The sequence below is a fragment of the Ischnura elegans genome, chromosome 10 (genome assembly GCF_921293095.1).
Source record: "Ischnura elegans chromosome 10, ioIscEleg1.1, whole genome shotgun sequence".
NCBI classification, from domain to species: domain Eukaryota; kingdom Metazoa; phylum Arthropoda; class Insecta; order Odonata; family Coenagrionidae; genus Ischnura; species Ischnura elegans.
In genome coordinates this window covers 52029956-52054473 of record NC_060255.1, presented here as the reverse complement: position 1 = coordinate 52054473, position 24518 = coordinate 52029956, and the positions used below count along the sequence as shown (strand labels likewise).

The window sequence follows — 24518 nt, the reverse complement described above, 5'->3', positions numbered from 1 at the left end:
TTTAAGCCAAAACGTGTTTTTGTCGAAACGTAAGTATCATCATAAAACCTAAACTAAGAAAATAAAAACTGCAACTGCCTACAAATACATGATACAAAAAGATGAATGGAATTATACTCGTAACTCCATTAACATGAATACAAATTATTTCTACGGATAGGAACTAAAATGATCGAGTAAGCAGAAATGGAATGTCTAGAAGCCGAACTAAAATCATCAAAATGAAGGTGCTAAGATGAATCCGAGACTTGATATTGAACCTACGGAATCGACTATTAATAGGCTTAATCTGATTTTAGACCTATTTTGTATATTATTGTAAGGGATGCTTAGTAAAAATATGATTACCTCAAAATCGACGCGCGAAACGTGGATATATTTAGTCATTTTTAAGACTAACTACTAAATATACCTACTTGTAACGCCCTTAATGCAATACAGAAACCACCAACTCCAGAAAAATATTTATATAACATATTATTATGCATAAATAATTCTGGGAGCCTCCCCTTCCTTCAAGCATTGTCCTCTTCATTGCACTGTAATGCCTACTTATTTCAATCTATCTAAAAATCCTATTCCCTTCCTTTCCCTGACTCGTTCACCTAACATTCTACCCTATTACACCGTTATATAATAAAATCGCTTTGTACTTTCCACAACATTTTCAATGTTTTGCGACCGATTTCGACGTGTTCTAGGTCATTCTTAAGCTAGACTGCCGTCTCCAAAGAAGCCTAAGTTCATTTTAGGAGGTCAAAAATAGCTCTACCGAGTGTACCGAAAATTCGTAAGAGCAAGTGAGGAGCACACAAAAAAGTGGTGTCTACCTTCTTAGATGTAACACTAGAGGATGTGACTGTTTTTATGTTGGCCAGACTGGCCGTCATATAAAGACTAGATCCAGTGAACGTTTTAATTCGTTTTTAAACCGTGACAACAAATCTGTTTTTGCTAAACATCTATGTGACTTGTTACACGAGGCTAATTTTGATCCTTATATATTACACACCTGTGACAAGGGAAGAATACTGGACATTTTAGAAAATTTCGAAATTGTATCACTTTCAAAACTATGTGGCAATAATTTGCTCAATGACAATATGCCTACCCACTTGTCACCCCTCCTCAGTGTCAACCTCCCGGATTCCAATAGTACGTGACATTCACCACTCAAACCACCAACCTTCACCCGACCTCCGTTCCACATTACCTACTTCCCCGCTTTGCAGTAAAAAAATGAACTTTGGCTTGTTCGGAGATGGCAGTCTAGCTTGAAAATGACGTAGAACACGTCGGAATCGGTCGCAAAACAGTAAAAATTGTGTGGAAAAGTACAAAGCGATTTTATTTTATAACGGTGTAAGAGAGTAGAATGTTAGGTGAACGAGTGAGGGAAAGGAAGGGAATAGGATTTTTAGATAGATTGAAAGGAGTAGGAATTAAAGTGCATTGAACAGGACAATGATTGAAGGAAAGGGAGAGGAAGGAAGGAAAGGAGTAATTTTATTTTAAATTATTTTATTTTTTTATGTTAATTTTTTTATTTCATCATGTCTAACTTCCAAAAAGTGAATTCACTAGCTATCAACTTCACTCTAACACCGTTTTCAACATCCCCTCCGCGCTAAGTACTTCCTCCGTCCATACCTTCTGTCTCCTTCGTATCTCATCTGAAAGCTGCCTCTCCTTACCCACCATGTCCACCACTTCGTCGTTCCTCGTCCTCTCCGTCGCATCATCTTCTCCAATCTCCTCCAGAACCGCATCTACAGAGTCGATTTTCTATAACCGAAAATATTCACTCTACGCGAAAGAGTTGGGCTATATAAATGGGGAAAGTAGTACGTTCAGCCTTCTACTCTTGAAGTGCGAAAGAGAATGTCTCTCGTACCCTGTCGATTATGCATCACGCACTTCAGATTATACCGCCCGCACGTCAAACTAGAACGGCATGTTGCATTTTACGAAAAGCACGGCGCGCCCGCGCTGCGGCGCGTTCAAAGAAATGGAGAGAAACTTCACATAAGAAACAATAGGGAGCGGAAATCGATTAAATATTCCATAAACTTATCTTAAACTCAATTTAAAATTGGATGAATGGCGGTAGATAAAAATAATTGGCGTAATTACTTGATTTAATATAAAGCACGGAAGAAAATTAGATGATTCCGAATGAAATTCTATACCACCAACCTTTGCTATGGGTATTCTACAACATGATCAGTAGACAAAAAATAACTTCTAGCAACAACTTGAACTAATTTTATAATGGAGGAATAGGGTTCTATGAGATTGAGGGAGCAAAAGTTATTAAGTAAGCCATAGAATATAAGTAACTCAGGAAAAGAGAAATAAGCTGAGAAAAAGGCCACAACGTGTTTAAGGGTCATAGAATTCGATCTAATGTTCCATTATTTTCTTCCATGAAGTATATTCTTGTTTTTTATTTAAATAATACGATTTTCACAAATTAACAAAACCTCAGATTACTAGATTACATTGTAGCAGATTTAGTAATGTAAGGTTTTGTTAAGATGCTTAGAGAAACTCCGACACATAACAAATTAACCAATAAAATTCACGAATATATAATCTTATTTATATATTATAGAGATTATAAATTCGTAGATATCACCACAATTTTACGCAAGGAAATGCTTTGCTTTGTAAAAGGAAAAGTTACATAAAACCAATTATTATGGAATCAAGTAACTGTTCTATAAAGTTAATGTAAAAAGTAAATCCATTTATTATATTAAATAAAATTTTATCCTCTTCTTAAGGCAACCTAATGAAAAAACGGTAAATATAATCGAACACTTAAAACATGCTTCTCCTCAGCGGCTCCCGGTTTCTGGCGCTTCATTTGAGCTTACTATATCTCATACATTTTATGCTTTAACTTACCATTTGCAGGCTTCTCCAATACATTTATTTGAAACCAACCACGAGGGACAAACATGTCGATAATCTAAGACAAATTAATCCAATCAGATACTTCGTGGGAAACGATTCCGATTCGTAATCAAATGCAAAATCAGGTGGCTCCCTTCTAAGGCTTCTCCGGTAATTTCGCAGATGATTTTATTTTTGTCAACGAGAAGGATATCCGTTTCCGGGAAATTATTTCGGCTCCGCTTAAACCTTTTTTCTCAATATATGAATACTTGAGAATTACCTCCTTTAGTTTTGCTAAATAAGTAGTTTGCAAAATTCAACTCCGCCTAGGGTATTGCCTTATAACAGGTAATAGCGTACACATAATACAATATGCCTGAGATTATAAACAGTTTCCAATGATTCTTTAAAAAAAAATACATCAACTTCGCTTTATAGGGTATTAGCCAGTTAAGTGTAAACTTCCGGAAACTCATTCCTACAAAACGTTCCTCTCGTCAATATATGGCTATTCTTTGAATATTTTCCCTGGCAACACCAGAGTCTCACTGATTTAGGATTTTCTGGGTGTGTTTATCTTTCTCTGAGACTATAAATAATTCCAGGCAAGATAATTTGGAAACGGTAGTATAAAAACATATATTTTAAGTAAAAAAGGTATTGCACAGTATCACCTTCGCTACAGACATAAATATCCCCTGTTTTTGAAGGAGAAGAAAGAGAAAAAATGAGATTGTATCCCTTTAGAAGAATATTGGATGGCCTAAAAAGAGGTAAAATCTAAAAATAATATCCCCGACTCTTTCAATTAATTACGGCAGAAGAGAAGGAAAAGAAGTTAGCATGAGAAGAATAAGAAGATGTAACAAAAAAAAACAATTCCGAGTTAGGGGGAGTAGGGCGGACGGTAAAAATGGCACTGAAATTAAAGCTTAAAGGGAAAACAAGACGAAAAAAAACCGGACCCAAGCCAAAAAGAATTCAGCATCACAAGGACGAAGAGAGACGGGCGACCTGAATGGGGAGATTCTGGGAACCAACAGGAAAAAACACGAGGAAGGACGCCGACTGCGAATATATAAGGGTGACACGGTGTACAAAAAACGAAATGCAAGAAGGAGTATGGGATGTATTAAAAGGAAATCGATAAGATGATAGGAGAGGGCTCAGAAACGAAAATGAAAAGATTGCAGGAACTGAGTTTAAGGTTGGACCGTATAGTTCGAATCCCCAATCTGGCGAATGACCATGAAACCTTACAGAGAATTGATATTCAATTAAATTACGTAATCCTATGAGGCCCCACCTTTTTGCAAGCGTCAGAGCGCGTAACTCCACCCCATCTGAAAGCGAGCCAAATTGTAGCAGGTGCAAAAGTTCATGACCAAAAACCGACTTCAAGGGATTCACTAAAGTCCGCCGATCTAACAGACCATTTTACCTTTGGTATGGCATAATTCCTCGATATTTACGGCTCAGCATTGTACGGTGCACTAGTAGCCATGGTAGTTGTATCCAGCTCACTAAGTTAAAGCGGAATATTCGTCAATTTTTAACTTTAGGGCTTGGACGGCATTGGGTTAATAATTTCCGATTTTGAAAATATTTCGGATCTGAGACCCTGATGTAAGTTCCCGGACAGTCCAAATTTGATCCTGAAAATAAGTAATTTTTCGGCCCACCATTTTGAAGAGATGTTTCGCATAACAATCTTTGATCATCATGTAGATAACCAAAATCGGATAGAATATGATTTGCGGATAAAACTACCTTGTCAACAAGCAGTTTGAGTAGAAGGTGAATAATGAACTATTAATCTATTGCATTGTTTTACCAAAAAACGGAGTTTAGAGTACACTCTCTAAGGATATGATGTGACGAGAAAGTAGTGCAACGACAGAGAGAATAACAGAGAAATTTCTCCTATAATTTACATTTATACGACCTAATATGTCATTTCTAAAGCATTGACGAGCCTCAATAAATATGTGTGAGATAATAATATATTTTATAGAATTAAAGCAACCTCGAAATTTATTTTAAATATTGATTAGTCAGGATATAATAGCAATAATTAAAATAGCTATGCACTTTCTTTAAGTGTGATGAGGTTAGAATGCTGGTAGCAAAAGCAGATCTTAAAAAACTTACGACTTATATTTTTTTTAATTAACTGAATATGTACGGCCATAAAGGAGAAAAAGTGACCAGGCCGCTAAGGTAGAAATTTACCTCAATGACATAGCAACGGCCGGTGGATTATTCAGATATTCAATGCAGTAGCCCAGTTTCATGAAACCGACGTTATTTAAAACATTGGTTTTGTGAAATTTTTCAATGACGAAATATTACTCTCACCTATATAATGGGAGAGTTAGTGAATTTTTAAAAATAATGATCAAATTCGAGAAAAAAATACTTATCATAGGAATTCAAGGAACGAAGATCCATAAATAATCTAATAATAATATAAGAGCTCTAATATGAATGTAAGCCCTTGTATGTTCTTAGTGGACCATAAAGGTCCAAGAACAATAAATATTTCTTTATCTTTATCTTTATCTTTAAATGAGAACAACCAAAATAATGAAGAGTTAAATATAGAATGAAAATTTTAAACATACATTATACAATGGGTATAAAGGTACTGCCCAACTTAAATTACTTTCGCACACTTGGGTAATAATTCTTAGAAGTCTTCTATGAGGTCTTGTCCTCTGTGAAAATCTTCAATACCAAGTATCCCTTTATGCATGATCATTTATGACATCATACCTATTTCAACCGTAAAAAGTAATGAAAAAACCTAACGTTTGTCTCTTTATACCTCTTTTGCTTTACAGAACATGTTTTTAGAAATATGAATCGATTGGCTGCTTGAAAATAATATCCCTCCAAAAAATTCTAAAAACTGTAAACCATTATCGAAACCGTTCATAGATTCGTTGCACTGTTACTAAGTAATTAACTGCCACAAAAAATCTAAATATTGATCATCCTACGTAAAAAAAGTTACACATCAAAAGTACCTCACAAGATTTAAGAAGATCGTTTAGCATATGCAGAAGATGATGCAGAGGCTCTGAACATTTTCCTGGCGCGTGACTTTCCATGCTTCAATTCTATCATCGGTGACAATGTGCATTATCCCTTTGTAATTGGCCAGAACATACTTAGAATCTCAGAGTAAAATCATCATATCTTCTCTATTCATTTACGGCCCAGGTACTAACCTAGGCCCAATACGATGTGACAAGGCACTTGATTTCTTAATTGAACATGCTATGTGTTATCCCATGCATTAAACATGGATAGGAACTGATGATCATAATAATACCACTCTCTAAATTCGAAACCGATTTCTATTCATGACGCTTTCATTGTCCTTATTAAACCAAAAAAAACTCTCATTCTCCTTGCCACTCATTCACTTTTTCCTTCCTATAACTCTACTTCATGCAAAATATTATAAGAAATTAAATATAAAAAATCATCTTATCATCAGAAATTGCGCAAAAATAAGTGATAGAAAGTCAGCACATTTTTATCACCCTTCTTTGTCATTCGAAGCAACACGGTAGGTATTACGCTTAGCGAAATTAAATAAATATTTCATGCAAATATACAGTTTACCCAGATTCAGTAAGAAATATTAGCAATAAAAAACGCTTCGTCGCTTCTACAATTTATTTAAAAATTACTACTGATTTCAAGTACATAATTACTGTTTAAATAATATTTATTTTCATGATAATGGCGTGTCAGCCGACCCCGGTAGTAATTTTTAAATAAATTGTGGGAGTAATGACGAGTTTTTAATCGCTAATATGAAGCCCTTTCACCACGTACAAGCCTCAAGTATCGATTTTATTCAGTTAGAGATAATTTACTATCCCTTCAAAACACTTTTTTTTTGAGGTTTTAGCCAGGAATTTATGAAAATTCAGCTCCGCGCGCCTCCAGAATCAGGACCCACAGGGTGGCATGGCAAAACCTTAGCCACAACTTCAACCTGAACCCCTATTACTTATTATATTCTTGGGCAATTTACTTGCAATTTAAAATCAACAACTAGCTCTCACGTGCAAGAAGCTCCCTACAGACGAGAAATCTTCGTAATATAATAAATAATAATTATATGGCCCGCGAAGACTTTAAACAACTGCTGAGAAGAGCTTTTATAATACTCATAGTTTTGAAAACTTAAACGACGATGTATATAGAGCTACCCTTTGGATCAATGCATTTTCTCTTTTCCTATTATCTCTTCCTACTAAATAGAAACGAAACATGTTAATGTCTTAGAACATGGTCTAAGGTCTTTGGTCATAGACATGGTTGATTCCAGATGTCGCGGGCTCATGACGTTTTAAAGCCTCCATGTTCATTAAAATCGTCATAAAAATTCAGTCTTGCGGTCGATAATTGCCGACGAATATAATAGTTTTTTATATTAAAAGTATATCAATAGAGCGAGTGCAATACTTTTATCTACATTTTGCGAGAAAAAAGGCTTTCAGCCGAGAGGGTGTCTTTTTCTAAAAAAAAATAGAATAATATTTCATCACAAGTTTTTTGCATGTTTAAGGGGTATTCATAATATTTTCACATACTTCAGAAGCAATTACAAAAATCACTATTGCTTTGGGTGTCACTGTTCACGGAGAAAGAATTAGAATGCTGCGATTTGCAATCTGAGCCGAAGCAGATAATGATGTGAAGAAGACTATGACAAATGGAAAATTTTCAGATATACTTAGGCTAAAAATCAAGTAAAATAAGATTAAGTTATTATTGTGCAGCAAATGCAGTAGATGACGGTAATGATGAGAAGCAATTATAATATGCACTCACCATTACCATCAAAAATAAGGCAACAGTAACTCATTAGTAGCTACATTTAATCGCTCCGCAATACATTTCGAAGCTATATTGGACGACAATTAGGCATAGTAACTATTCAGGAAACCTTTTTCCATCAAATGAACTTGTCACTTTTTGTTAAAACATAATCAATTTCGTAGACTTCAATCTCAAAAAAATGAAAAATCAGTCAACACAACTAAAATCGCAGTAAAACCTAGTCCATACGCCCGTCTGAAATCACGAAACACTCTATTATAATTTTTAATCTCAGGTTTCTTAAGCATTTTTAAAGAACATTCCATTGCATTTCTAATATTTTAGTTTCAATGATAATACAGTTATACCATTATCATCAGTAATAAATCCACAGTTACACATTAGTAGCCATATTGAACAGTTCCATAATGAATTCTAAGGCAATATCGGACGAAACTTAGACATAATGAATGCACAGGAAATATTTTTGCGCCAAATTAACTTGTCCATTTCTTTAAATATATGACTCGTCTTCAAAGTGCAATCTAAAAAAATATTTTTAAAAGCATTTAAAATATCAATATAAAATCTCAGTATAACCTTATAATTTTCTAATTTTTGCCGTCAAAATTAGAAGTCCATACACTGATTAAGAATCCATAAAGCAAAAGTAACTCATTAGTAGTCACAATCAATCTCACCAGGTTTTAAGGCAATATTGGACGACACTAACTATATAGAAACCCTTTTTTATTAAATAAACCCGCCCCATTTTTTGACACATAATCATCCTCGGAGACTATAGTACTAAAAAAATATTTGTAAAACAAACTTTCAAAAAATCAGTCATCACGACTAAAAGTGCAATACAAATTCATCATGTTTCTAATTTTGGCCGTGAAAATTAGAAATCCATACGATCCGTCCGACTGAAATCGCCCGCGAAACATTCTACTCCTAGAGTCATTAATTTGTTTTTTGGCCCTATTCTCTCGCGTATAACAGCAACGAGAAATGCAAACACTGACGGCTATGAATTGCTGTCACCCTAAATACACACACTCGCCGAAAAAATAAACAATGCGAGAAAGATGAAAAAAAAATGAATGGGTCGAATGAATAATTAACCGAACAGCATGGAAAATTTTCACAAAATATTGGCGTGGAAAGGCTCTATAAATACAAGCGCCACTGGGCTATCCGCTCATTCCAATCATGCGCACATTCAGCAAACCACACCGCAACGCAATTCCCGATACCTCATTCTATTTATCAACCTCTCCCTGTTTTGACCCGTTTACTCAAAACATACTCAGCCTCGCGCCATGTAGATAGTTGAAAATTTTCGTAAATTCTCACGGGCGTATAATATCGTTTCGAATGACTCATGCGTCAATATCAATCAAGGCAAAAGGAAAACTCGGCAACAAATTGGGAAGAATAGAAACCAATTTTCATCGCTCGGAGACTTTTTTTTTCAAAAGGCGCTGATTTTAAGCATGTAACAAGACCATAAGGAATGGGAGTAAGACGTCATTTATAATGAAATGGAATTTCACTAAGTGACCTAAAAAGAACCTTAACTCTATTTTAATTTGCCTGAAATGTGTACAGCTCCTATATTGAGCGAAAGTCGTCAGGTTCTACGGTGAAGAATAATTATGGTGTCATTAAAAGTTAGGTGGCAGAATAATTTAGAAGATATCTGCGTTTAACTGATAATAGGATTGTTGACTACTGATGTTTATCGCCAATTTTTACTTCTTAAACAAAGAATGAAATCCAATGATATTATTAATCCAGACAGCCTTTACCTTATGTAAGCTGTAACTATACAGTCTCCATGTAGTTTATCCTGATATATTCTCGATATCCATTATTTGAGGGCGGATGCTCTGTGGGAACACATTATAGACACATGGTTCAACACGACTTGATACCAAAACCACACTCTCCAAGAGTCCGTTTATAGCGACCCCACAACCAATATTCCTACTGAAAGATCTTAGGTAGCAGACGGTAGCGCTGTCGGACATTCAAAGAACTACGCAGTAAATAAGTTACTCCAAATTGCTATGATGCATGAATTCATAAGCACCCAAAGCACAAAAATAATGATGAAATGGCAGATGTATTCGTATAAATTTCTATTAGTAGTGATAAAGTAAGCAGTTCCCGATTGGCCGCAATGTTAATGGTTTGCAACTCAATAGCATTAATAGCTCATATCTCACTCCACAATCCATGATCCATGAGATATTCAAGAGTCATAAGCCCAAATAAATACAAGTATCATTCAATTATTCTCTACATCCAAAGAAAATATATGACACGATTCATGTTAATTGCCAGTTAATTGGCATCAATTTTTCCTAAGAAGGCTGTACCGCTGGGCATGTAAATTATGTTAGAATTGAGGCATAATCATATCATCAAAACATAGAACATATACAGATATATTTCATCGCAGAAAAAACTGGAGTGTTAAGCAATAAAAAGGTATTTTAGTTGACCACTTATAGTTGCATTGCTCAGCAAAAAACAACAAATGATAGTCCAGCAAGTTTATGGCTTGCTTGAGGGACCATTAAAGGTAAAATATTTGATTTGATGGGGAATACGGAGGTTCAGAGGATAAGCTGCTAAGGTTCACGATTAGAAGGTAAAAAAAAAGCTAGGATTGGGATGAACAATGGCGAAGCTAGGGAGATAAGGCTATGCTTGCAGAATTGAAGCAGGGGAAGGTTTTGGGCTCCGTACAAAGGCATCGACTATATAGTCCAAGCGGTAGAAGCTATGGATTTGGGAGCTAGAGCGCCCCTTTCACAAGATCGTGGGCTGTATTCATAGGGAGTTAGAGAGGAAACCAACCAGGCTCAACTGATCCCACTAAGAGCCTACTCATCCAACACCTACTCTAGTAGTCCACCTGCTTCAATTTTACCCTATGGAATTCATAGAATACAAGTTTCCGAAATTCAGGCATGCGAAAATCATCTGAAGGCATGCGGAGGAGTATTACATCCCACTCAACTATTTTCAATTCTTTAATCATAATAATTCTATAAATAGACATAAGATTTAGGTAACATATTTTTGCCACAAAATATTTTCAAACGACAATCAGCGATTCTATAAGGTATAAAAAGATGAACAGAGTGAATTTAAGAGAGTGAAATGAAATACGTAAATATATAAGACAAGCAATTAAATGTCAAAGAGGAGAGTGAAGAGAGCTCCGTCGAACCAATCTTCGTACTGTGGACAAGTAAAGATGACAGTAGCAACGTTGTAACAGGAGTCGTAGTTAAAGTGGAAGTTAAAAAGATGCCACATGAATTTTAGCATATTTCAAAACAGTTTACTTTACAATGTTCATTACTTCTCCTTGATCAGCCACATTTGAAACATGCAGGTGTATTTGGGGAGAAAGTACCGCAATATGGTAGAATGAAATCAAGGCTTTAAGCGAAACTTGGAGCTTAGGCGTGGTAATAGGGCTCCATATTATCGATAACAGACTCTTTGTTACTTCCACAATATATATATATTTTTTTATCGTTTTAGAAGTGACCGAAGTATATTTTCTGCACTCTATAATGGTGTAATAGCCAAAACCGGTCAAAAACATTTTAAAGTATATTGTGGAGGTAACCAAGTGCCTGTCTTTGATAGTATAGCAAAGCTTGGTAAAAACGTATGCCTTATCTTTTATTCACCATTAATTCGGGAATCCAACTTCTAGATGCGCATGGACCATTGTCTGAGTCGTGAACAATCTCTCTCTCTCTGACTGTCTCTCATTGTCTAAGTCGTGAACAAGTCCAGCTCTCTTTGCTGATACCTGTTTCCACGTATCGAACGAAAGAGCTAAAAAATGAGATCCATTTGTAAATAATTCCCAAATTTGTGCTATAGTAAGGATAATAAGGGCACATGAAAATGTCCTACTCTGCCTATAAACTCTTAAAAATAGGATAAATTCTGATAGCTCTGAAAATTCCGAATAATCATTTTTATCCCATAGAATTTGCGAGTAAAAACTCCTTTAGCCCAGTGTTTATTTCCAAAAGACAACAATGAATAATCTTTAATCACTAGCTTTTCAGACAAGTTTTAAGGATATTCTATTATTTTTTAGATATTTCAGAAGCAATTGCAATATACATTTCCCATAATCATAAAAAAGCCACAGTTTCACATCAGTAGTCATATTCAATAGCCCCATAATAGATTTCAAGGCAATATTGGACGACACTAATGCATACTAAATATGCAGGAAATCTTTTTTCACCAAATGAACTTGTACCTATTTTGAAAAACATAATCATCTTCGGACAGCTAATCCAAAAACGAATTATTCAAAAATTAAAAATAAGTCAACACAGTTTAAAGCGCAATACAACCTCGTAATTTTCTAATTTTCGTGGATAATTAGAAATGAATACGCCCGCGCCACTGAAATCGCCCGCGAAATTCTACTTCAAGAGTCATTAATTTGTTTTTGGCCCTATTCTCTCGCGTATAACAGCAACGAGAAATGCAAACACTGGCGGCTATGAATTTCTGTCACCCTATGTACACTCACGCCGAAAAAATAAACAAAGGAATACACCCATAGAATTGATATTTGGTCCAAGGGAGCATATCTAATGTGATATTATTCACGATAAAAATTTGAGGAACATCACACTTAAGATAAGCATGCATAAATTAAAATGTTTCGAGTGAACTCTAAGGTAAACGACAGATGGCTCAGAAGGCAAGATGGCTCAGAAGGCAAGGGCAGCAAAATTGATATCTGTCACAGCATTCTTTTTTGATAGGTTATTCCAAAAATTTCAATAAAAACATTAACTTTCATCGGCAAACCTGAATTCTTACCACGAAAAATTAACAATCAAATTGGATGAAATAAGACAGAAAATGGTAATTAATGTAAATGTGATATTCGCGTAGTTGCAAAAGTATCAATTGAACTTTTCCGTTTTTGCTAACACGAAATCATTTTCAGTTAGTTTAATCCTAAAAAGCAAATTATTAAACACACTCGCCAAAAAATACTCAAAGCAATAGACCCATAGATTTGATATTTGGTCAAAAGGGAGTTTATTAATGTAATGTTTTTCACGATAAAATTTTGAGGAACATCAAGCTAGTACTAAGGGCACATTAATTCAGTTTTGCATGTGGGCTCCGAGGTTTACCACAAGATGCTTCAGAAAATTTATTTAAAGCCGTAATATGGATATTTGTCGCATCATTCCTTTTCCACAGCTTAGTTACAAATAAATCAATAGAAGCGTTTACTTTCATCTGCCAAACTGAATAATTAATACGATGACTGAATTTATAAATTGGTTTAATTTAGACAGTTAATTAACAATGAATAAAACATGATATTCGCGAGTAAGATAAGAAAATTAGCAAGAGTTGACGAAAGTAAGAAATACTAACTTTAACTTTTCATGAAAACTCGCATGATACACTCAGCGCTCATCAATATCTTCCTTAAAATGTTTAAACCTTTTCTCACCTCTATTATTACTGTAATAAAACATGATTGACAAATTCTATCAATCTTTAGCGTGTCAAATTACTGAACTTGGTCTACTATTCCGAGATCTCTCCCTGAAGTTATTTTAAGGATAAATATCCCTACAATTGAGTAATTCAATCAGTGGCCAGATAATTATTCGACCAAAAAATACTTAATTTAATGATGGAATAACAACGCACTAGTAACACATTCTTTTCATCCCAAGACAAATCGATATTGGGTCGACGCACTACATCCTGGGGCCGATTACTAAGGTTCTTTCGCGAACAGCTGCTTCACAATGGAAGCCTCCCTTTAAATCCCTTGATCCCACAGTTAGCAAAGGTCTGCTACGTTCAAAGGGAGATAGGAAGGAAGAAATTAAAATAAACATTTCGTCGCCACTGCGGCTTCCCCTTCATCTTTTGTTTCCAGTAAGATAACAGTTCAAGCCGATAAAATCGGCACAAGTCTTCCCGCCGGAAAAGAATAAGAACCCGTTTTCTTTCCGCTGCGCAGAAGGGAAAATAAAAGTAAGGCAGATGGAGGATGATACCCTTAATTTGAGCCTCTTTCGGCCCAGCGGGAAAGGTGTACGCGCGGCTCACCCCTTGGTGGAGGGAGAAAAAAGGTCAGCACTGGATTTTTTATCGGGGCACGGGTGGAGCGCAAATGAACACAGCCGTCTTCTGGGTCATTGACTCGCAAAAGGAACAAGAGAGTTCTCCTCCTTTTTGCGCAAGAAGATCATTGATCGCCTTGTTGAGCGTCTTTTTGACTCCTTTTGGGGCAATGATCCCAAATTCCTAACTTCTTTTTCCGTCGGTTTCATAGCATTTCCACGTTATTAAGCAGAGTCCTAAATAATGATAATCCAATCAACACAGAAGTAAATTTATAGAAACGTTCCTACCAATCACTCACCCTGGCCTGGTCCTGGTGAAGAGAAAGGCCGTTTGAAAACTTTGAAATTAGGTCAAAAACGGTATCACAAAAAGAAACCATACCAAATTAACAAGCTTAACTGAATACTTGCTAAGTATACTGAATTTAAAAATTGGATGAATGAAGACATAAATTACAATGAATACAAAAGTAATACTCTCGGCAAAAATAAAATTATCAAGTTCTATCCAAGGCAAGAAAAATTAACTAACTAAAGCTTCTCGCGAAAAATCGCGTGATATATTAAATGCTATCAATATTTTCCTAAAAAAGTTTTTAAACCTTTTTATTCCATTATTATCGTCATAAAACAAGATATATGTGCACAAACAAATTCTTAGTATGTAAAGTAAACCTTCCATCTTCCTGTCTACAGTAACGATCGAGAAGAAGTGATTTGAATAATCAAATGCGACAAATGTGACCCGGACAAAATTAAATTCTAGCCTTCTCCACCGAGTTAAAAGTTTATTCTCTGTTGATCTACTTTAAATTTAGCGTGTTAGGATAAATAATACTGATCATCAAATCCCGAAATCATAGCAAAGAGTGATTTAAATTTTTACGGGTGGATGATGCATATTATTCGGTTACCCACTGGGTCAAACTTAATGTCCACCCTAGTTCTACGACTGAGTCGTTCACTGTCGTACAAAATACTCTGATGAAGGTGAACGGGTAGCAATTAAAACCTTCGGTTGAAATTCCACGTGATGCAGTGACGATCTCGAATCAAATTCATTGAGTAAATGGCCAAAATATATCCATGGTTATTACTAGGATTTAAGGTTGTAAACCTACCCAGTCTCGGAATGGTGAGTAACTTAAAAGGCAGTTAATAAATACTACCTGATAAATCTAGCAACTATCAAAGAACTCTCACTGACAACTGTGTATGCCTCGAACCTAAACGAAAACTATGGATATATGATAGATTATCTGCATCAAAACTAAATAAATATTTTTTTAAATCTTAAAATCGCAAAGATCCATATATCATTCATCACTCAGAAATTTTCAAAAAAACTTGCAGATTTATCGCTTCAACAACAATCAGCCATCACAAGTAAAAATGAAAGACACCAAAAACGTATCCCCTCTAAATATTTCGTACGGCTTTTCCCTTTTATTTGAACACTAAATGCAAACTACTGTGGTGCGCTCTATTTTTAAACTATGGGATTTTTATTTTATGGGCTTATGGCCACCGTGGCACATTTCAACCACAAATACAATTGAGAGCACATCTCGATATTAAGTTCATTTAAACTTTCACCCTTCACCCTAAATTAAAATTAAATTTACTAAATAAACCCTCAATGATGAAAAAATAACTTACCCTGAGCAGTCTTTCCAGCACATTCACCGTCGCATTCGAATGCCGACGATATTTTTCTTCGAATTTTGAATCCTTTATCAGCCCCTTTTTTCCTCAGAGGTGATGATGATATTGAGAACTGAAGATTCCCAATCAACGAGACTAAGGTTGAAAGATCTCAAGGTGTTGGTGGGTGGGTTCAATCACTTGCTGAAAGTAAACAAAATAAAACAACCATAATTTTCAGAAGAAGGTTTATTCCAAATATTTTCTAGAGCTAGAACAAAATATTTGATTACTATGTGACGAGAGAAATCATTTCCAAGTCCATTCCATAGGGCAAATAACGTCTTGAGATAAGGCAAATATTTGTACAAACAAGTGCAAATACGCTTTATTCGTAATCAAGGAATCACAAAATTTCTTAAAGAAAATGACATGAATCATCCTTGAAAAATATATGGCTGATTGGATAGTGTTTTGAGGCATCTAATGAATTAAATACTAAAATTTAGTTGCCGAGCAGTTAATTCAGAAATATTTATGGCGACTTAGCGTCTCTTGGGCCCATCATATTCACATATTACTCACCAATGTTTTCGAGAATTTATATCAAAATAGGTTTTATTCTAGAAATCTAATGAAAGATACAGAACGTAAATAATGCTAAAATCAGGTAGTGAAGAGTGAAGTTGTCACTTTTCTCTTCATTTTTATCATTCTTTGGTAAGTTACCTCAAGAACTTCGATTAACGATCATAAATTTCTGTGTTCAAAGGAGGGTTGAGCCCATATATCATTCATCACGCAGAAAAAATCACAGTAAATCTCAAAAGTACATCACTTCAGCAACAATCATTCTTTTCAAATAAAATACAAAGGCTATAACGGATAACTTCTGGCTTAACTGTGTGAAACCTTTCAATTGTGGAAAATAAAAGAATAAACTTTTTAATGTCATTAACAAAGGTTCAAATCTTGGTCGTGCTTTCTTTAGTATATTTATGAACCTTAGAAAGTTTATTCTGATACATCTTCATCTTTATTTAATTCTTTTTCTTTATTTTAGGTTAACTCGAGAACTTGGATTGATGATCATTACTTTCATTGCTCTAAGTAGGACTTCAAAGTCCAAATATTATTCGTCACTCAGAAAAACTCAAAGAAAACCTTGCAGGTTTATCGCATCAACAACAATCAGCCTTCTCAATGATAAGGGAAAGACACCAAAAAACGTATCCCCTCACTATATTTCGTACTGCTAGTCCCTTCTATTTGAACAGTAGATGTAAACGACCTCATAAGACGGCTGCGATTCATCCCACAGTGCAATCCTCCCCCATTTCGGGGGAAACCTCGTCTTCACGTACACCTCACCAAATTTTATGAGATTTAATATCAAAATAGTTTTGATTCTAGTCCAATTTGGTGAAATTAAGGATACTGAACATAAAAAAACAGTAAAATCGGGTAGGAAAGAAACAATTATAAATTTTGCCTTCATCTTTCACATTCATCGGTAATTTAAGCCGAGAATTCGATTGATGATCATTTATGTCAATGTTCAATGTAAGGCTAATTTCATATATTATTCATCACTCAGAAAATTTCACAAAGTAAAACTTACAGTATTTAACATAATGACATCACGTGTCTACTTCAACGCTTTATTTCTACCGACCCAGATTTCGGCAAATAATACCATTTTCATGGCAGCTTTGAAAAGTTAAGTTTATAATTTCATTATGCTAAATATCAAAGATTTCCACCGACTTACGCCGGAAACTGTATATTTTATGCAAAAACTTATTTGCAACTGAGTGAGTTCATTGCTCGGGAAATTTTAAGGAAAAACTAACATTAGCTCAAATGAAAAAGAAAGACTCCAAAAAATGTATCTCCTCTAAATCTTTCGCACGGCTATTCCCCCACTATTTCAGCACTGGATGCAAATGACCTCATAAGACGGCTAGGTTTGATTCCACAGTGCATTCCTCCTGTATACCGGGGGAAACCTCATATCCTACTCTTTATACTCCCTCCCACTCCCCTCATTCCGAGCTTCAGTCCACATCCCGCGCCACTTCCCCGCCATACCGACCGATAACAAACGATGCCCCCTTGTTAGTCCTCCCACTCGCCGTCGAGTACAGCTGTCCGGGAGACTCAAAACTTCCGCCTGCAACGGCGACCCGTTTCAAAACTTTGCTGAATTAAGTGGAAGGGAGAGGTACGTAGAGGTGGCGCGCAATGCGTCTGGGTTTACGGTGCAGCGGAGAGTGGCTTCCGCCGACATGTTGGACTGCCCCCCAGAAAGTTCACAGACTTTGAGCATTTGGGGTGGATAAAGCGGTGAACCCGAAATGGCATGCCGTTTTGATCTCCATGCCCCACACCGCCACCCAAACACGTGCCTACACGTAAGTGTACAAGATATTACAGGAAGTATCTGCAATACTTCATGGGGGGATTGTGGAGATAATTTTAAGCATTTTTACCCATAAAAATAGGTTCGCAACCCCTTAGTTAATTAAGTATGGCAACGTAAACATTTTTGATGCACTTTGCAGTTACAAGGGAGGTTTTTTTTTATCCTCTGATAGCCAACAAAAACACCATACAAGCGACAGGTGATTACTGCGTGCATTGGGCGACTGCGCGTCCTCCGTACTACACGCTCAAGTAATTTCTGACCGTTAAGTTGTTAGTTTAAGGTTAGTGGCAATCTCATCAACAACACTGCCTCAGTTGATTCTCCCGCCAAGTCTGCACTGCGGAGCGACAGCCAGAAAACTCGCCGAACGTCTTCAGCATTGACATGTCTTGACCTTAACACCGATAAAAGAGATTATTTTTTATGCACTTATGCACTGTGGCTAGAGTGTAAAACAGTGTGAAACATTATGCCTATTTCCATTCAAAACAAAAGAAGAGACATGCTGACTTCTGGAAGTGTTCTGACCCATGACAACGACCGTCATCATGGTGCTGACGCAGCCCAACTACCCTTTGAGCAATTGCAATGGGATATTTTCGATCACCTGCCGTGCAATGCCGACCTAGTGCCGTGTGACTTCCATCATTACGCTTAAATGAAAATGTGGCTTGAATGGAAGCGTTTTCAGACTTTCAGCTTTAGGACAAAGGCATAATTCATTGGAAGTCATTGGCGGCAACATTCCATGAAGGAGGTATAGTAAAGCTTGCCCACAAAGGCACGACCAATTCCTCAATCGCCGAGGCGATTACGTTGAAAAGACACCACATGTGTACTCAACATTTAGCAATGAAATAATTTTTAATTAACCACTTCATCTTCTGATCATGGCCCATCGGAGGTTGAAAAAAAACGATCCTCTCAATTATATGCAGCTATTACTCTATGCCTAAAGAAAGTATCCTTATTCTCTCATCCTTTGAACTATTTTTAAGATTCTGATTAATTCTTTGCCTTTGTAAACAATCTTGGGCAATGCGAGGGTGTTTCATTTCCATTGTATTCAATACATACTTAGCTCCAAAAAATCACTTTTTTATTGCCTTTAATTCTTCGCCTTTGTAAATAATTTTGGGCAATGCGAGGGTTTCATTTCCATTGTATTTACTACGCATTTACCTCCAAAAAAATCATTTTTTATTGGCTCTGAGTTAATAACGGAGGGAATTTATTTAACTGTCCTTTACTGAACCTTTAATATTGACAGAAAAATAAGAGGCAATGTTTATACAGTTTCAATATGTTTCTAGGGAGTGTTTTTTCATTCATTAATTAACGATCTAAAGCAGTATACGTAGGCATAAGGGATAATTGCGTTTGCGTGTTTTTTTTCAGAATATAATTGTTACATATGTACCATAAATACAAGGTATTCCAGGAGGAATCAGCAATACATCATGACGTAATAGGGGAGATATTTTTAGGCATTTGTTTCCATAAACATGGGGTCACAACTCCTTAGTTTTTTAGCTATGGCAATGCAAACATTTTATGAATGCACTTTGCAGTTTCCATGCAATCGGTTTACCTTGGGCATCCAGCTTTTGCAACATCTTATTTTAAGCCTGAATCACACGATCATTTTTTTTTCGTTATTTTAGAGTGATCACTCCAGCGATCACTCGGAAATGATCGTCACGCGCAACTGTTTTTCGTGGCCACTCCAATGATTAGGATTCTCATCACTTTATCCATCACTGAAACACCATATCAGCCAATCAGAACGTATGGAGCGATTGCAGTGCAACGTTTGACAATCGTAGGAACGACATAGTAAACATAAACACGCTATATATTTTCGTGATGCGTGTCCTATGACAACGAGCTGTGATATCGGAAATGATGCGAGAAGCGACGATGGGAGGGACCGTGTGATTCAGAAGAATGATCACTCGAGCGATCACTTTTTCGGTCCAGAAAAGCATTCGCTCGAGTGATCACTAAGAGGGACAAAAATAATGATCGTGTGATTCCGGCTTAATATTCTGGATTTTTAACGGCATTTAATAATCAAGTTTGGACGAAAATGTGCGATGATATGACCAATTGTCTGAAAAAAATCATCTTTGAGCTAAATTAACCCTTTCCGCGCGGCTGGACGTGAATTCACGTCCAGCGATTCCTAGCTAATGGCGGCCCGACGTGAATTCACGTCCAATACCCGGCGGCTTTAATAGCGGCACCACTGCGTCCAAGTCGTTCGGAGGGGCTCTTGCAGGCTCACAGCCGTCAGTTACAGCCCTACCATCGCTTGGGGAAGGTCAGTTCTTCTTGCTGGGGTGAATATTACGGTCGAAGACGCTTTCACTTGGAGGTACGTAAACATTTTTTTTTCCTTGTTCCATTTCATTTTCTGTTGTAATTATGCGTGATTTGCCTTTTATTTACCTAATTGTGCGTTGATATATGTGTTATAGATATGTATTTTGATAACTAGGTTTATGTTTTTCAAGTAAAAAGAAAATGAAAATTTTCAGTTTATTTTTTTTTTCGACTTTTACGGCGATAAATTTTCGTTATCCAAAATATTCTTCGAATATTCTTCACGTACTAGCGATGAAATATGGCGATGAAGCATTGAATGCATTTTTTATCATTTATTGTGCATAGATCCTATTTTTATTTTAAACACCCATGTACCGTGTATTCATTATTTCTTCTTATTACTTCCTACACAAGATACTGCAGCAGCAAAGAATTTATTGAAGAATTCAGGAGCTGTAAACATCCCGATCCTGTGTATTTATCAACTTTGTTTCCTTCGTCTGCCTTCAATTTGGGTGAGTTAATGAATCATTATGTTATACTTTTTTTGCTTCAAAATATTTTTTTGCGAAACGTAGCTATTTTTTATTTTTGCTCATGTAACATTTTCATTTATTTTGTTTTTCAAATGACAGTTATGCGCTCCTAAATTTTTATATTTAATCCTCGGACCAGTGCATTACAAATTCATGCATAAATTGTTAATTTTTCTTTGTAAACTCGTACCTATTACTAGTAAGTATAAGCACATATTGCCTTCATTACTGAAGGTTGAAAGTGTTGTTGCTGTTATTTGTGATTAATTACCACTGTCATAATGCTGGAAACATAAAAAATAAGACACGATATCAAAGAACATTTTGGTATTCTTGTTAAAATTTTGCGGTCCTCGCTTGCTGCGTAACAAAATATCTTTGTTCATTACGAATGAAAATAACTTTGTGTTCTTGGTATCTGCATAATCAGGAAATCAAGAAAAAGAATTATCCGTGGGAGTGTTGTCATTCCCGTTAGAGATTTGGCTGTTCAGAAAAGGATGTTTTGAAAGTTGGAGTTGAAGTGGTCGCTAGCAATATCTTTAGTAGTCTTCGACATTTCACTCTTTTCAGATACCTTTCACTCTCTCCGTATATTCTTTTGTTTGATCAGTTGCCGGGGTGCCGCGCGACCTTCTTGGCCCTGCTTTCGGAAGTTTCGCAGACACAAAGAGGGTTTATTGCCACGTGAAAAGCATTAGGGATGAGGGTGTTGGGGCGGAAGAACCCTCAAGCAGGATGGCGTCAGAGGATATTTTCTTATTATGAAGCAGAGTTCAATGGTCTACCGACTGGCTCGGGGATTCCCTCTGAGAATATTTCGGAATGCATGTCATCTCCCAGCGGTAAATAGCTCTGCCCATGCTCTGTGTAAAACGGGACGGCCGCTGGTCTCCGGGTACCTGCAGGTTCAACCCTTATAATCCTCCGCAGGCAAACACCCTACCCCGGCCTATGACAATGGGAGTGGAGTAGATCTGAGTTATTCTTCGGCATTTAATAGCATAGCGATACAAGCTAAATGTTTTCTAATGAATGCTACACATACCATATTTAGAAAGTTTTTTTAAAATGATGGAAAACGACACCAAACTCGCCATAGTTTTTTTTAAATAAATTGAGATTTTGCTATATTCGCTAATTTATTCATTCATCATTGAACCAATATGTTACTAAAATCAGGTCTTTCTTTTTTTTAATCGAGATCTTATAAATAGTGGAAAATTTACATTATTATCCAAAATGTTTTTTTAGTCCATAAAAGTATGCCATCATACTATGCTTTCATTTATCATGTTTCAGAATGGTTAAAACTCGGGGAGGAAAAAAAAGGGGTGTGGAGCAATCCACCCTTAGGGAGAGTCCTCAACCCTCGACTTCTCAAGTCAGTCCCCCGCGTACTCCTGATCCTCAGGATAATACGGAGGACATTCCTCCACCGAAGTCGAGGAGAATGGCAGCTTCGGGAGTAATAACCTCCACGGAGGAACTCCGGAGGCTGCTAGAAGAGGAAGATGACAGTGAGGAAGAAGATAGTACCTTCTCCGATGAAACGGATTGCAGCGGGAGTGATAACGATGATTCGGAGGAGGAAGAGGATCCCTCGCAGGGTAATGACTTGCTATCCCCAGATTCAGGCCTCCCGAGTACCTCTTCGCAAGCCACCACTGCCAGACTAAGACAGACCACCTACACCTGGACTTCTGACAGACCGACAATAGACCCCATTCCATTTACCCAGACCCCTGGTATGACTGCTTCACCTCAAGGAGACCAACCCCCCGACTTTTTTAATCTTTTACTGACTGACAGTATCCTCGAATTGACTGTGAGAGAGACAAATAGATTTGCCGACGAGCTGAAGGCGCAGAATGTAGCCCCGAAAGCAAGGATTGTTAAATGGAAATCCTTGACGAAAGAGGAGTTCCTTGTATTTTTAGGCGTCCTGTACCACATGGGAACAATCAGATTAAATAGGATATCGGACTTCTGGAGCAAGGACTTCCTATTTAACTTTCCTTGCTTTCGGGGATGCATGAGCCGTGACAGGTTCTCGGGTATTTTGCAATGTTTGCACTTTGCGAAAAACCCAGAACCTGGTCAGCCTCAGCCAAATGACCGACTATATAAAATTCGCCCCCTAATAGACCTCTTTCATGACTCAGTAAGTAATGCCGTGACTCCGACGCAAAAACTCTGCGTTGATGAGTCTATGCTTCTCTGGAGGGGGCGACTTGTTTTCCGAATGTTTTTGAAGGGGAAGAAACATAAATATGGAATCAAAATTTATATGCTAACGGAACCTTCCGGTTTAGTTCTCAGATTTATCGTTTACACAGGATCTAGTGACGCTGATGTAGGAGGCCGAGGCCACGTTGACACTGTTGTGAATAAGCTAATGGAGGGTCACCTTGATGCTGGCCATTCATTATTTATGGATAATTATTACAACAGTGTCAATTTGGCCCACCAACTACTGGAGCGGAAGACCTATTGTACCGGAACTTTGAGAACTAACCGGAAGGGTAATCCTCCCCAAATTAATTCAAAAAAATTAAAGAAGGGGGAAGTTGTGAATGCCTACACTGATGACGGTGTCTGCGTCATGAAGTGGAAAGACAAGAGAGAAGTACTGATGATCAGTTCGCAGTATAGCGGCGAAATGATCGATGTCCCCCGCCGAAGGGGAGGGGGAACCATACCCAAACCTGAGGCAATTGCAAGATACAACGAGGCAATGGGGGGCATTGATCATACTGATCAGATGATGTCCTATTATCCAATTGAGCGAAAAACTCTCAAGTGGTACAAGAAGTTGGGCATTCACATCTTCCACCTTCTCCTCCTCAATAGCTATTATTTGTATAAGAAATTACATCCCAGATATTCATTTTATGACTTTCGGCTTTCGGTAATCAAATCTTTACTTTCACCTGCTTTCACTCGCCCTTCAGGCCTTTCCCCTTCAGTCCCTTCCAGAGGCGTAGGCTTATCAAGGCATTTCCCTCACACCCTTCCAATTGACGAAAAAAGCAAGAGGAACAGAACGGTGCAAAGAAGGTGCCGGGAATGCCAGAAGAAGGGGATAAGAAAAGACACAACGTTCTTTTGCCCTGCTTGCGAGGGACACCCTCCCCTCTGCGTCGACACATGTTTCACGGCCTTCCACGAAAATATGCGGTTGTAAATATTTGTACATAATAATTGCAATGATGGAAACTGTATTTTTTTATTTGTGTATAAATAATATGTTTTTTTTTGCTCTGCAGTCTGATGAAGTTGTAATTTCTGTTCTATTTTTACGTTTTTAAATTTGTAAATAGTATTGTAAAAGGATTTTGTGCTTGTTTTGAATTTGTGCGATTGCATTTTGTGTATATTATTTATTTGTTTAGCGCTATGTAAAAATAAATTATGCTTGTTTTAAAAGTTTTTTTTTTCATTTATAAATCCTGCTAGAAACTGTGTTAGTTCTTGCTGCAAAATTTCGTAACGAAATAAAAAAAAAATATTAGATTCAAATGTCAAAATAGCATACAGCATATTTCATTCTATTATTTCACAGAACATAAGAACGAGTGCGAGAAATAGCTATTTAGTCGTTGTAGTAACCGTTATAGCAGATCGCGTTTTTAGCAGAAAAATTTCAGCATTTGCAAAATAATTACAAAATTG

The 24518-nt window shown here is 36.7% G+C and overlaps 1 protein-coding gene across 2 annotated transcripts; it reads left to right on the top strand.

The window, feature by feature from the left end:
- The first annotated feature begins 20128 nt into the window (after nucleotides 1–20128).
- LOC124167187 (piggyBac transposable element-derived protein 4-like) lies at nucleotides 20129–24230 on the top strand. Of its 2 annotated transcripts, XM_046545022.1 has the most exons (3): nucleotides 20129–20356; nucleotides 20722–20822; nucleotides 22146–24230. In XM_046545022.1, exon 3 carries the CDS (start codon nucleotides 22147–22149, stop codon nucleotides 24028–24030), a length of 1884 nt encoding a protein of 627 aa, XP_046400978.1. In that variant the 5' UTR covers nucleotides 20129–20356; nucleotides 20722–20822; nucleotide 22146; the 3' UTR covers nucleotides 24031–24230. The 2 variants fall into 2 exon arrangements, with proteins under 2 accessions (XP_046400978.1, XP_046400977.1); XM_046545021.1 differs by having other exon boundaries at nucleotides 20129–20822.
- Nucleotides 24231–24518: the final 288 nt, after the last annotated feature.